This window comes from Scardinius erythrophthalmus (assembly GCF_964197995.2).
Source record: "Scardinius erythrophthalmus genome assembly, chromosome: 1".
Classification (NCBI taxonomy): Eukaryota; Metazoa; Chordata; class Actinopteri; order Cypriniformes; family Leuciscidae; genus Scardinius; species Scardinius erythrophthalmus.
In genome coordinates this window covers 59,258,644-59,273,797 of record NC_138221.1, presented here as the reverse complement: position 1 = coordinate 59,273,797, position 15,154 = coordinate 59,258,644, and the positions used below count along the sequence as shown (strand labels likewise).

The window sequence follows — 15,154 nt, the reverse complement described above, 5'->3', positions numbered from 1 at the left end:
GGCCCATATTAGGAGTGCATGTGTTAGCTGCAGCAGTGGAAGAGAGCGTGTGGCCCCTTGTCTGTTTATATATGATATTACCGTCGTGTTGTCCGTTCTGACTAACACATGTTCGCCGTGCAGATGCTGCACAAAGTGTTTCAGTGCCAAAAGAACTTCCTGCAATTCCAAATAATTTATATGGCGCTCCTTCAGTGTTGACGACCATTCTCCTCTCACAGAATTCCCTCTGCATAGGGCTCCCCATCCATGTAGGGATGCATCTGTCGTCACTACTACACGCGACGTAACTCTGCCTAGAGGGATTCCCTCCGTCATTAGACTCGGGGATCCCCAGGGAACCAGAGCTCGAACGCACGCTGGCGTTATCGTTACTTGTCTGTTTAAATGCCGTGTGACATTCAGACCAGTGCTCAGCGCCCATCTCTGGAACGCACGCATAAAGAGGAGACCGAGCCGAACAACTGTTATTATTGAGGCCATCAACCCCAACAGCCTTAACACTGTGTGAAAACGTATTCGCCTTCCTAGTCGGAAGAGACTCAGGCATTTGCGAAAATTCTCGGCTCTTTGAAGTGACAGCATAGCTGTGTTCTTTACCGAATCTATCTCTAAACCGAGATATGAAATCCGCTGACACGGAACTAGGGAGCTCTTTTTGAGATTTATTAAAAATCCCAGATCTCGTAGGTGGGAGACAAGGGTCTGTGTTTGCAATACTGCTTGTTCCCTGGTATCTGCGGCCAGGAGTAGATCGTCCAAATAGGCGAATACTCTCATGCCTTGATGATGCAGCGGAGTCAGTGCCGCTTCTGCACACTTCGTGAATGTGCGTGGTGCCAGGGACAACCCGAATGGCAGGACGTGAGAGGAACTGCAGCCGATAACCGCACTGAATCGTGCGAAGAACCCATAGAGTTGGTGCGCATGCGCGCCACTGTTCCAGGCTGACAGCAAGGATTCCCGGCATCACCGGGGAAACCCCCACCTCTCTCATTGAGCATTGCTGGATATTGGATATCCCTGCCTTTTCCCCCTTTGCCAACACATGGTTTATTTGTAAACCTGGTGGTTTCAACACACTTTGATTGTCCTGACAAATCAATACATGAGGCATTGCATGATTGTTTTGACAAATCATAACATGAGGCATTGAATGCTGAACACAAAGTTTCTTTATTGAAATTGAACTTAAAACTGAACCCGCTCTTTTGCAAGGTCTCTTTTTCACTAAGAGAAGAATGCGGCTGCCTCTGGGCCGATGATCCTCCCTCGTCTGCGAGCTAGGAATTTGGCCGCCCCCTCCTTTCTGCGGAGAAAAATTTCCCTTTCGCTGGGGGTGGGTCTTTCTTCCCCGACCCCGCCTGCTGTTTAGGTTGTGGATACGTTCGCCTAGGTCTAGCCTCCCAAGCATTGTGTCTCGGCGCTGCTACCGCAGCCGGTCTTTTAGCTGGCGGCGGTCGAGACGACACCCTAACCCCTGGCTGAGCAGCCGACTGTGTTGGTCTGTTAAACCTTCTAGGCATTGAACCCCTAAGAGATTGTGCTTGTTTCTTTGAATTTTCAAACCGCGCCTGAAACGCGTCAAGACCTTCTCCAAATAGACCCAAGGTAGAGATTGGTGCGCCAAGGAACGCATTCCGATCTCGTTCCGGCAGGTTCGCCAGAGTCAACCATAGATGGTGCTGAGCCACCACTGTACTGGCCATCGCATGACCTAAAGATACCAATGCACAACGTGTTGTGCGCATTATATAATCAGCGGTGGATCTCACCTCTCCCATGAGCTCGTCACACGGTCTTCCCTCTGACACGGCCTCGCTTAGCTCCCCTAAGCAAATAGCCTGATACGTTTGTAGCAGGGACATTGTGCTCAAGGCTCTAGCCGTGCAGGCCTGATCACTATAAATTCTGCTAAGCTGTCTGTACGAGAACCTACACGGTCCCGACGGGAGAGTGGGGATGCCCGCGATACCGCTATTATGCATTGGAGCCAAGTAAGTCGCAAGCGAATGCTCCATTGGTGGAGCTGACATTAACCCTGCTTCTTGTGCTCCTTCGAGGTCGGTGAACTTACTCATACCCAACACCGGGGAAAGGGAAGACATGGGTTTCGACCATGAAGCTGTAAGTTCTGCTAAACAGTCTGGGTAAATCGGCAGATGTGTTCTTACCACAGTTTGAACCTGAGATAAATAGAACCCGCCGAAACGCGAGCTTTTTTGAACCGGGGGAGGGGCAGGCCACTCTACCGACAACTTTGCTGCCGCCCTTCGATATAGTTCAAGGAAGGGTTCCTCCACAAACTCACTTCCCCCCGTCGCCTCGGAGAGTGAGGGGGAAGCCGCGACCTGCTCTGGCTGAAAACTATCGTCAAGGAACTCTTCGCCCGCTTCTAGCGAGACAGAGTCCTCCTCCCGACACTCCAACGAAGCTAGCAGGGGAACATTACTGAAATCATCCATAACCTCCCCGGCTTCCATACGGTCGCCCCAAGTATCTGTGGTTTCTTCAAAACCAGATAGTGCCGTATCTGGAACAGCACCTGAAGACAGAAGCGGACCGTGTCTATCCGCTGTACTCTCGAGCACTCGTTCAACAAACGCTACACGTCGCTCGAGTGTCGAACGACGAAGCTGTCGGCAGTGTATACATGTTCCCGTGTTGGAGAGAGCCAGCTTAGCGTGGACAATCCCCAAACATACCGAGCAGTGCTCGTGTGTATCTTTTTCAGACAACAAGTACCCACATGCCATTGGGCATGGGCGAGAATTCTTGTTTGTAGCCATTTCTCCCCGAGAAAAAGACTTATTAGCTTTTAGTTAGCAATGCTAAACTTATGCTTATAACACTTTTCTCTGTCGTGCCTTTCAATAGGAATCACCAACGTGGGCTTTCCTATGAAGATTGTGGCGTGATGGCGTTCTAGCAGCACAGTGAAGAGCTGAAGAACAAAGGATATGACGCATACGACTGCATTTATATGCTGTGGGCAGGTGGCCCCGCCCACGTCGTCATGCGTCATTTGCCTTTCAGGCGTGAATAAAGGTGTCTTCAGCAGATGGCGCTAGAGCGCGATATCCCATAGTCTTATGTGTTGTACCGTGTTGACCGACTGAATGGGAACCAGGGGAACAGGAACAGGAACAGGAACAGGAACAGGAACAGGAACAGGAACAGGAAGACATCAAACAACGATCTGACAATGAAAGGAGAGTGCTTTGAGGTTTTAAAGGTGCGTGAATGAGCTGCAGCTGGAGTGATGAATGAGATCAGCTGGAGCGCTGATCAGTTGGAATGAGCGGTCACACCCACTCACACACACCCATACACACATAACAACAGAAACACGAGACAAGAAGGAAACAATGAATTTATGAACCGTGACACACATAGCCTAAAAAACACATGATTAGAACAATAACCAAAAAGTACATAGTTAGACACTTTTACATATGATTTAAGGGGGAAAAAACAATAAATAAATATTAATAAAAATTTAACATTCACATATTCATATCAATCTCTTATAATGACACATAATTCCTAATAGTTATTCAAGTAATATTATTTGAATATCAAATATTCAATATTAAATAAGTAAATAAATAAAATAACAAATGTAGGCTAATATATATTCCTTTATTTTATGGAATATTCTTTGATTTTAGAGTTGCACATATCTTTTCAAAATGTATACATTTGCTCTTAATTTCATGTTATCCTCTCCATAATGTAGGCCTACTTTAGAAACTAAATCTAACCACTCATTTAAAACTGGGGATTCTTGCTTTCTCCAAAAAATTATTGCATTAAAAGCTGTAATTCTCAGCATTCTAAATAAGTATACATCATCTTTATTAAGCAGCATAGGTCCTATACCCAAAACTATATTATATAATATAGTATAGTATAGTATATTATATAATAATAATATAGTATATATATTATATATTTAGTTTCTTAAAAAAAATCTTCCCTGAATTAGGCTACTTCTGTTCACTGAAGTACTTCTGTTCGCTAGAAGTTTACGGCAACTTATCCAACATCCTAAAGATAAATTATTATAATTAGAAGGTATTTCTAGTGTTATAAAATATCGCATATTAATTTTCCAAGCAAAATGTATATTTTAGTCAGAATTATTGCGCTCCTATTTGGCGCGCATGCGCGCAGCAGCACTTGTTCAATATTAAGATTAGTAGCAAAATGGATACATTTGCATGACTTTCTAACATTTACAGATGGAGAATATAACTGTAAAATGTAAGTTTTGCACTGAGGAAAAAAAAAAAACATGTCACAAACGCATAAAAGATAAACCTGGATCAAATTAGTGAGATTCCGTGAACTTCAATTACCTTTTATAGAACCACTTTAGCCCCAACTTATTTGTTAGGCTCATTCAAGTCCGGTTTTGGAGTTTAATCCCCGCTTTTCTAAGCGTCTGGAACAATCCTCAGTTTTACAAGAATGTTGTAGGGTTTGTTTTTGTATTTTATGCAATGCTTCCATCTACAGACGATTAAAGAGTGCTGCAAAAGAGAGAGAGAGAGAGAGAGAGAGAGAGAGAGAGAGAGAGAGAGAGAGAGAGAGAGAGAGAGAGAGAGAGAGAGAGCTGTATATTACATAAAAGGGCATTTCTCAAATGGGGTGTGGGCAGTTATATATAATTTGGAAATAAAGCTATATAAATATTATATATATATATACATACATATATATATATATATATATATATATATATATATATATATATATATATATATATATATACCACGTTAAACAGGTTTTATTAGCAAATTCATTGTTTAGAAACAGCTGTCACAACATAAACGATTCTCTACATTTCTACAGTACTGCTTTCTTGTAATAGAACTGCAAATCCCATCATGCCTTTTCCAGAGTAGCCAATGAACATCCAGCGTCATAGTTCCCCAATGTTCGTCATCCAATCAGAGAACAGCATGCTGGATCACATGACTCGCCGTTGAGCGCCTTCATTCTGCTCTGAGGGACTCATCCGCGCGTCCTGCGGGAGAAACTCCGAAACTCACGCACTGCGCTGTCAGTGTCGCGTTTTCTTCTCTTCCTGGGTCTCGGATAAGCGACGCTCAGCTGGTTGTGTTCGGGGACTTCCCCGCAGAAGCGATCAAACATGCCGGTCCGTACCGACTGCTGTCAGGGCTCGTCGTTGGCCTGCATGGCCTCGGCCTCTCTCGTTCCGCCCCCGCCGATCAATACCCGTCAGCCCGGCGTCAACACCTCTCTGCTCTACAGCGGCTCCCAGTTCCGCGGGCACCAGAAAAGCAAAGGAAACTCCTATGATGTCGAGGTGGTTCTGCAGGTAAACACTTTGCTCTCTGTGGATATGCTCAGTAAGAAGTGAGCTGCCTACCTACTAGGCATTCAAATGACTGCTGTCTAGGGTAACGTTAGGCAGCTCACTAGGCTGTGGAACTATGAAGCCCAAAAATGCTGTTTGTTTGTTTGTTTTTTGGTAGGCAGCCTAACGTTACTAGGTAGAGTTTGAGTCCAGAAATGCTGTCTAGATAGGGTGCTCACTCATTTGGTTGTGAAACTTTGAAACCCAAACATACTGTTTGTTTGTAGGCATGAGCCTACTATGTAGCTTTTGAGTAAAACAAAGTGTGCTCGATTATGTTGTGAGAATATGAAGCCCAAAAATAATATGCTGGCTACCAGTTTGTCAGCTATTTTGGACTTAAAACCTACATAGTAGGCAGCCTACATGCGGTCTAGGTAGGCAGCTCACTATATTGTGAGAGTATGAACTTGAGCCCATATGCTGTTTGCTTGCTTGTAGGTAACGTTAGCCAGCCTACTATGTAAAATGTCCATCATACTATGTGTCTAGGTAGTTTACTTGTGTGATTACAGTGCTCATTGTGCAATGTGTCTAATATTGCATGTCAGTGAATCTGGATATTTAATCGGTATAGATCCATTACCCATTTCTAAGTAGGGCATCCAGAAAGAGTCGTATCTTCATGTTTGAGTCCAGATTGGTATTTTCAGAGGTTTTTGTTGAATGTTATTAACTGACCCACATTAGCAGATCTGTTCTTGTGGTCTGGAGTTGTGCCAAGTACACCATTATAGTGATTTTATGAAAACCCTTTGCTTCTGACCCACAGCATGTGACCATGGAGGACTCATACCTGTGTGGATACCTCAAGATCAAAGGTCTGACAGAGGTGAGTGGTCAAGCTGACCGCGTTTCGACTTCTGTAATCACACTGTGACCTGCAGCATGTCTCTTTAGCTGTTGTTTATGGCAGGGCATGACGCAAACATAAGCACTCTTGTCGTTTGTCTGAATGGAGATTCTGCTTTTGTGGTCTTGTTTTCTGGTTGCAATACTGGAGCACAATAGATTTGGACTCTGACACTGACTGACTGACACACACTGAAAGTTAGTCTTTGATATTTTTCAAGATAAAGAAGCTTAAGTGTACTTTATGAAGCCTAATGCACTCATTTATTGATATGCATCTCAGTTGCTGTGTGTCAAAGGAAATATGTCACTGTCCAGTATTTATCTTGATATTTGTGTCACTTTCCTGAAGTTTATTAAAAGCGTGATTAAAAAAAAAAAGTATGTATATTTTTTTATTTCCAATCAGTCTTCAAACAAGTAGATTCAAAATGTTAATGCAAGAACTAGAATGATCATTTTCACTCATATGCACCAATATAACAGTACAGAGTAATAAACATTTTTGGGTTAGTATGCGAGTGAATAATTGAATCAGTTTGAATCAGTTATTTTAAATGGACACTTTGAACTGATTCTTGGAAATTAATTGGACTTGCCAACTTTAATGACATAAGTTTAAATAACAGACGCTGTTAAAACATCTCGTGACAAGGAAGTATATCACAGTCTAATCAATGACACACTCTTTTTGGACAAATAAAAAGTGCATTGATATCATTGTGATATTCACGATTTTATATTTCCAGAAACATTTGTGTGAATATATCGGAAGTATGTATTGAGTCCGGCCACGTTATAAAGCTCACAGAAGGTGAAGTGTCACTCATCCTGCTCTATTGCTCTCTGTAGGAATATCCCACTCTCACTACATTCTTTGCCGGGGAGATCATAAGCAAGAAACGGCCCTTTTTAACCAGGAAATGGGATGCGGATGAGGATGTCGACCGAAAACACTGGGTAATAAATATAGATTCATTGTGTTTATAATGCATAATAATTATGCGCCATGACTCAAGTAGAAACTGATCTGCTAAACATGTTTTTCTTTTTTCTCAGGGGAAGTTTCAAGCATTTTATCAGTACGCAAAAAGCTTTAATTCAGATGATTTTGACTATGAAGAACTAAAGAACAGTGATTACGTCTTCATGCGGTGGAAGGTACGGTGTACATCACAACCATATACACTACTGTTCAAAATTTCAGGGTCAGGAAGACTTTGTTTTGGTTTTGAAAGAAATGAATACTTTTATTCAGCAATGCTTTTACATTGTTACCAAAAAAAAATCTGTTTCATATAAATGCTGTTCTTTTGAACTTTCTATTCATCAAAAGTATCAGTTTCTACAAAAATATAAAGCAGCACAACTGTGTTTAACATTGATAATAATAATAACAATAAGAAATGTTTCATCTAATCATCATATCTGAATGATTTCTGAAGGATCATGTGACACTGAAGACTGGAGTAATGATGCTGAAAATTCAGCTTTGATCACAGGAATAGATTACACTTTAACATATATTAACATAGATAAAAGTGGTTTTAAATTGTCATAATATTTCACAACTTTACTGTTTGTACTGTATTTTTGTTCAAATAAATGCAGCCTTGGTGCGATTAAGATAAAATCTTGCTGACCCAAAACATTTGAAAGGTAGTGCATGTATACAAATCCATAAAAGCTGCTTTATATAGATATTAGGGATTTTTGTCAATTTCTCATTTCGTCAGGAAAATGAAAATTAATGTTGACAAATAAAAATATGACATGAAACCATGAACGTGTGAATAGAAAAAATAACTGCTAGATTATGTTTCATCAATGTTATTGAAAAAGAAGCATCTCAAAGGAACAGCTGCTTGACAAAAAGACACGAATGCGCACATGACCTTGACCATGCTAGTCTGATGTGTAGCTAACTCGTGAACGCGCTGAAAACTAAAACACATCTCGCACTTAACTGCATTTGATGATCAAAGTGATTCCAGTCACCACTGTGTGTGCGGTTTCACTTTATTTGGCCGGTCTGGAAGGCGAGCTGTCTAACGTTAACCAATCAGAATTCAGGAACCAATCAGAACTCAGGAACCGCCCCAAATGCCGCAATAACCAAAAAAAAAAAAAAAGAGCAGACCGAGCATCGTTTTCATGATCGATCGTCGCTGTCACATTCGAGTACTCGTGCCCATCCCTAATAAATATGAAAATCTGGTGAAATAAATGTAAATAATGTGAAATGTTGTTTGTTTGGTTCAGGAGCAGTTCCTAGTTCCAGATCACACTATCAAAGACATCAGCGGTGCTTCCTTCGCTGGCTTCTACTACATCTGTTTCCAGAAGTCCACCGCCACCATAGAGGGTTACTACTACCACAGAAGCTCTGAATGGTAAATATATAGAAAATAAAGATCAGTGTGTCAGTGTATATGCAGTAGTCAACATGAATTTTGAATGTCCACTTCAAATGTCGACTACTAGTTTAATGTAGTTTAATTTTAGTTTAAATGTTAATGAAATTAATCGTTCCGCACATTGCTTATATAATACACATATACATGTATATATATATATATATATATATGTGTGTGTATGTGTGTGTGTGTTTATATATATGTATATATATATATATATATATATGTGTGTGTGTATATATATATATATATATATATATATATATATATATATATATATATATATATATATATATATATATATATATATGTATGTATTGTGGCAAGCCAATGTTGGAGAAAGGAGCCCAGGAGCAAAGAAGTAAGTCCCAGCAGGAAAAAGTAATCATGAACACTTCCACCTGTTCACCCTTCAAACATGGAACCACTCACAGCTGTAGCCAATAATGGCCCTTGCAGGTCACTATAAATCTGGGATCTGTGCTTCACTTTAAAAAGAGATGGTCCTGGGTGCAGACAACCCCAGGACAAGGTGAAGAAGCACAGGGAGGCCTAGAGTTCAAGCAGACGGTAGGAACGGCGCTGTCACGAGGACCCAAGACCGGGAAGAACCTAAGTTCCAATTTGGATCCCTTTAGGCCATCCTATATATTTTTTGTTAAATAAAAGACAGTTTATGTTAACGCTGCCCCCGTCTCTCTTGTGGTTGTGTTTTGTGGCAGCTGAAACCTCTCCTTGCTTTTGGGCTTGTCATAGTTGGTGGAGAATGCGGGCAAGAGCGGCCAGTGCTCGAGTTGTCACAAAACTAGACCCGGAGAAGAACAAAATGGAGGATGCAATTAGGGCCTTGTTGACCAGTCATGCCAAACAGAGAGAGGAGCTAAGTGCCCTTAGGGAGGCAGTTACTTCCATGTGTCAAGTCATGTCCAAACCCAGCACCACCCTAGACCCAGGGCGGGTCCTCACTTAGCAGACTCCAGAGGATGACGTGGAAGCCTACTTGGAGGTATTTGAAAGAACAGCAAGCAGAGAGAAATGGCCTGAAGAAGATTGGGGTGCACTGTTGGAACCTTTTTTGACGGGGGAGGCCCAGAGGGCCTGTCAAGATCTGTCCGCTAGAGATGCAGCTGATTATGGGAAGTTAAAGGCGGCCATTTTGTCCCATTATGGGCATAGCCTCCCTGCTCGTGCCCAACCTTTCCATGCATGAATTTTTGATCCAACCCAGCCAGTAAGACCTCAGGTAGCCACACTGACCCGACTGACTAAGGCCTGGCTCGGTTCTGGGGATGGCCCCCCATTGATGGAAAGAATAGTGTTAGACCGTTGCATCCGTTCCCTCCCAGCTGAGGCAAAGCGCTATGCTGCGCAAATCAGTCCTACTGACAATGAGACTTTGACAGCGCTGTTGGAAAACCATCAAGTGACAGTTGAGGTAATGAAAGTTAATCGTCAGGATCCACCCAGAATGATCCACAGTGTATATATATATGTATGTTTTGTGTGTATATGTGTATGTGTATATGTTGTGTGTGTGTGTTAAATCACAAAACGTAAATATTCTGAATCTATCGTCCCAAAAACCCAATTTTTATTTGTCATATTCTTCTGATCAGGTATCAGTCTCTGAACCTCACACACGTCCCTGAACACAGCGCACCCATCTATGAGTTCCGGTGACACTGAAGTCCTCGCGTCACGGCAAGAGGGTGAATCTACAGCGGACAGGGGAAATGGACATGAGTGAAAGAGAGGAACTGTCTAATGCATACGCCGAGGACTCGGCTGTCCTCTCCCCTCAGTGAAAGAATAAAACGGAGGTACAGATGATGGAGAACTCTTTCAGGAGACCGTACGCAGGCCGATCAAGCGAGAGGGATTCGGGGATTCGCAGCAGTGTTAGCGTTTTGGTTTTTCTTTTATGTTTTTGAGCTTTTAATGCTTCTGTCCTCCGATCGTCTTAGAAAACCAATTTTATCCGTAAGGTTTGGGGATTAAGATCACAGTTTTTCAGGATGGAAGAGCCAATTGTGAAATTTTTCTTTTCTTTTTTTGTTTTTTTTTGTTTTTTTTGTTTGTTTTTGCCTTGTTATTTCATAAAACAGCATGGTCAATCTAGAAATTTGTTTTAATTTATTTTTAATCGTTCTGTATGAAAAGACTGTGGAAATGACTGTGATCAGGACAGTGTATACAGACACCGGGGACGTCTTTTACAGAAGTATCAAAGATTCTGTGTGCGATATGATGGGTACAGAGAGTTGCTGTTGTCTGTGGCTTGCTTGGCCCTCAGACGTTTTTTATTAACGTAAGGTGTATCATCAAAAGTCACATATATAGCAGCTGGGTCTTTCGCTTCTACGTGTGATATATTTTTTATTGTGAAATGAAATGGAGTTGGGTGTTATGGAAAGAGGCATATATTATCCCACGGTGGTTAAGCTATTTGTAGAGCTGCTTTGGATAAAACTTTAATGTCTGATTTTGAAGGAAAAAAAATCTGTTGGTAGTTTTACGTTCCTTGTTTTGCTATGCAACCTGAAAAATCTCAGCTTGTAAGAATCTCAAGTATATGGAGGCTTGTTTTTGTCACAGAGTAAAAAAAAATGAATAGGTAATTGTTTAGGTAATTAATTTTTAATCGCACAATTCCGACTTATTTCTCGCAGTTCTGAGTATATGTCTTGCAATTTTTATTTAACACCTTGTAGTTTTGATATTGTTTTCTCAGAATTGCAAAATAGTCATTGTTCTGAAAAAAATTGATTGACCTTTTTCTCACTTTTGTGAGTTTATATCTCACAATTCTGACTTGTTAACTCTGAATTCTGAGGGGAAAAGTCAGAATTGCAAGATGTAAACACAGAATTCTGGTATTTTGTTTAAAAATAATTAAAAAAAAGAGTCAGAGTTGCAAGATTTAAACTTAAAATTCCAGTTAAAAAAAAAAAGTCAGAAATGCAAGTTTTAAATTCAAAATTCCAGTTATAAAAAGTCAAAATTGGAAGATGTAAATTCAGAATTCCGATTTAAAAAAAAAGAGTCAGAAATGCAAGTTTTAAATTCAAAATTCCAGTTATAAAAAGTCAAAATTGGAAGATGTAAATTCAGAATTCCGATTTAAAAAAAAAAGTCAGAAATGCAAGTTTTAAATTCAGAATTCCAGTTATAAAAAGTCAAAATTGAAAGATGTAAATTCAGAATTCCGATTAATAAAAAAAGTCAGAATTGCAAGATTTAAATTCAGAATTCCAGTTAAAAAAAAGTCAAAATTGGAAGATGTAAACTCAGAATTCCGGTTATAAAAAAAAGTCAGAGATGTAAACTCAGAATTCCGGTTATAAAAAAAAGTCAGAGATGTAAACTCAGAATTGTGAAATCAAGTCAGAATTGTGTGATTTATAAAGTCGCAATTTCCTTTTTACATTTTTTTTATTTAACGGCAGAAACAGGCTTCCATGCAAGTATCTTATCACTTTGTTCACTTTAATATTCACAGCTCAGCGAGTGTTGATTGATATTCGCACCAGTGTCAGGTGGCGTGTCAGAACGCAAGGCGTTGCTTTCATGAGATCATGACGGATAAGCAAGTGTTTTTATTGGAGGGCTCAGGAAGATTTTTAAAAGCAAACAGTCCAGATGATGGACAACACTGTTCTTTTAAACTACCCATCAGCCTCGAGTCGTTTTTGACGGCCGTGGTCTACATCCTTTACAGTCTAGCAACGCACAAAAATATAACGGCTGAGGCTTTAAGGAACCTTTCGTAAGGTGTTGGAAGTCTGGGAGAAACATTTATGATATATCCTTTTAAGCTTTAGTCCAACCCTTTGCCTTAAAAGTCCGAGATTTGTCTATGAAACCTCTTTTATAAGCATTAGTTTAAGCTCTGTACAGACAGAAACGACATGTACGAATGCAAGTGTTCAGGTTATGAAAGTGTTGGAGGCGTTTGAAATGAAAGATTGCTGTACCTCATCCGCCAAACCTCCTTTTTAATTGTAGACTAGTGAGAATTTAACAACAGGTTCACACATTTCAACCTAGCTATGTTGAGACGTCTAAATGACATTCTGTACATACACAGCAAGACAATACAGAAGAATTGCCCAAATCCAACTATTAATGCACATTATTTCCCATGCAAAATACCTAAAACACACCCAATAATTGGCATGTTTTTCAAATATGTATGTAAATTTTACTTCTTTTTTTTTGACCTATTTGATTTATTTTGTAAACATGGTTTCAGAAAGATGTTTATGAATATGTGGGATGTTTTGATTGTTGCACCTAATAGTCTGCAGCCTGAAGGTCAAGATTTATTTAAATAAATGCTATGAAACTGAAAGGCCACTGCACATGCTGTTACAGTACAGATGTACATAATAGTGCTGTGGTGTACACGAAAGATTTAATTCTCTACAATTATGAGTCATCTTTTTATTGCCACAAAGGGATAAGAAAAATAAAGACTATTGAACACAGATGTGAGTTGGTCTTTATGTGGGAGCACTGGATACAAAAATCAATCTCTTGAAAATAAAGGTCCCGAAAGCGTTTTTGTTTGATTGTTTGTGCAGTGATGCTATAGAAGAACCCCTTTTGGTTCCCAAAGCAGAACCTTTTTTTTTCTTGGTGTGAAGAATTGATTTTATACTATAGACCTTATGTAGCCCCGCCCCTTTTCGGCGCTTACTTCCGGTCTGTATTTTCACAGCGATTTTGCGTGTTTATTAATGAACGGCTCGTTTTAAAAACTTCCCGGTCGACTGACATTTGTTAAGACATCTGCTTTAAACACTACAGTCCTCATGATAACTTTCGTTAACTTTACATTAAGTAAATCCACTTCAAAAGCTAATTACTCATGGACAGCAACGCCATAGAAATATAAAGAGCGACCGCAAAAACGGAAGTTCAAAGACAAAATTCTAAAGATGGCGGCGCCCTCTTTTCTCTGGCGCATAAGGTAAATAAAGAATGCTGAATGCTGAAAGAACCTTTATTTTTAAGAGTGTATGGATAGAAATTCTCAAAGGTTTGATCTAAACTGTAGACATACAGGAAATGAAGAATTCTAATACACAAAGATATGTGGGCTACATTTTGGAAATGTAAGCAGCTCTTTCAACCAGTAGATGGCGTAGTATCATCTCTTTAGTGCATGGGCTGTGATCCAACTGCACTACACTGTATATTCTGAGAACCAACATCATGCAGTAGTGCACTTTTACACAGTAGTGTGCCACATTATTAAACAGTCTCATTATGCCTAGCTGATTTCAGAAAATGGTGCACAGTTATGACTAAATACATTTTTGTTTATAAATATAGGCTACTACCTTGAGTTCAGTCAAATGAGTCAAAGCAGAATAGACCGAATTTTCATATTTCATATTTTCATTGCTTCAGTCTTCAGTGTCACATGATCTTTCAGTAATCATGATTTGATGCTCAAGAAACATTTAGTATTATTATTATTATCAATGTTGAAAAACAGTTGTGCTGCTTACTATTTTTGTGGAAAGAGTAGAAAGATTTAAAAAAAAAAAAACCAGCATTTATTTGAAATAAAAATCTTTTGTAACATTATAAATGTATTTACTGTCAGTTTTTATCAATTTAATGCATCTTTGCAGAATACTAAAAACACATCTTACTTACCTTTACTTGAACTTTTGAATATATAAGTAAAGGTAAGTAAGATTTGTTTATAGACTATGTTGAGACTATAAATATATGTAGCATGAATCAAGGAAGATAAATATATATAGTCTCAACACACACACACACACACACACACTATATGTGTGTGTGTGTGTTGAGACTATATATATTCCTCTTCCTTGATTCCTGAGATTGTTGAGACTAGCAGGAATCAGGGAAGAGGAATTAATACTGAAGTGTGCTTTTTCCCCATTGATAAGTTGGGGATGTGCCTTTGGAGTTTTGTCCCAGTAATTTATTACCTATAACTTACACTAGCATATTTTATCACTAAATTATGTCATGTGGCTAACGACAATCCTACAATAAAATGGCAACAAAATATTTCCCAACGCATTGCATGTTTCACAATGTTCTTGACGTCAAAAAGCAAATGACACTGACAAGTCTTTTTATTATTCTTTGTAAACAAGAGCGATTCATATGATTCACAACAGGAAAGGATGGACTTGAGGAAGAGGCCAGTTAATGTTTATCTTCCTTAAAGGAAGACATCTAGTAACACATAGGTTACATAACAATTTTAAACACTTGACTGTTTGTCCATTAATCTTGAGTGATGTCAGTGTAATGAAAACCTGTTGTCCATTGTAGAAGTGATCACTTTCACAAGTTGCTCGCCTCAAAGGGGAGAAAAGATAAAGCTTGTGAAAATTCACCCAGAATTTGTTGAGAATCTCAAACACTCAACTGGTCTGATCCTGCTCTGGTTGATATCTCTGGGACACTCTTATCTGTGAAGGTAGCACTGCTGACCAGCGGTGTTAAT

At 39.7% G+C, this 15,154-nt stretch overlaps 1 protein-coding gene across 1 annotated transcript; it reads left to right on the top strand.

Moving 5' to 3' along the window:
- The first annotated feature begins 4,942 nt into the window (after positions 1–4,942).
- Positions 4,943–13,215, top strand: gid4 (GID complex subunit 4 homolog). Its single transcript, XM_081380406.1, has 6 exons — positions 4,943–5,347; positions 6,159–6,218; positions 7,091–7,198; positions 7,298–7,399; positions 8,501–8,631; positions 10,272–13,215. The coding sequence occupies exons 1-6, from the start codon at positions 5,159–5,161 to the stop codon at positions 10,333–10,335; spliced, it is 654 nt and encodes a 217-aa protein (XP_081236532.1). The 5' UTR covers positions 4,943–5,158; the 3' UTR covers positions 10,336–13,215.
- The last annotated feature ends 1,939 nt before the right edge of the window (positions 13,216–15,154 follow it).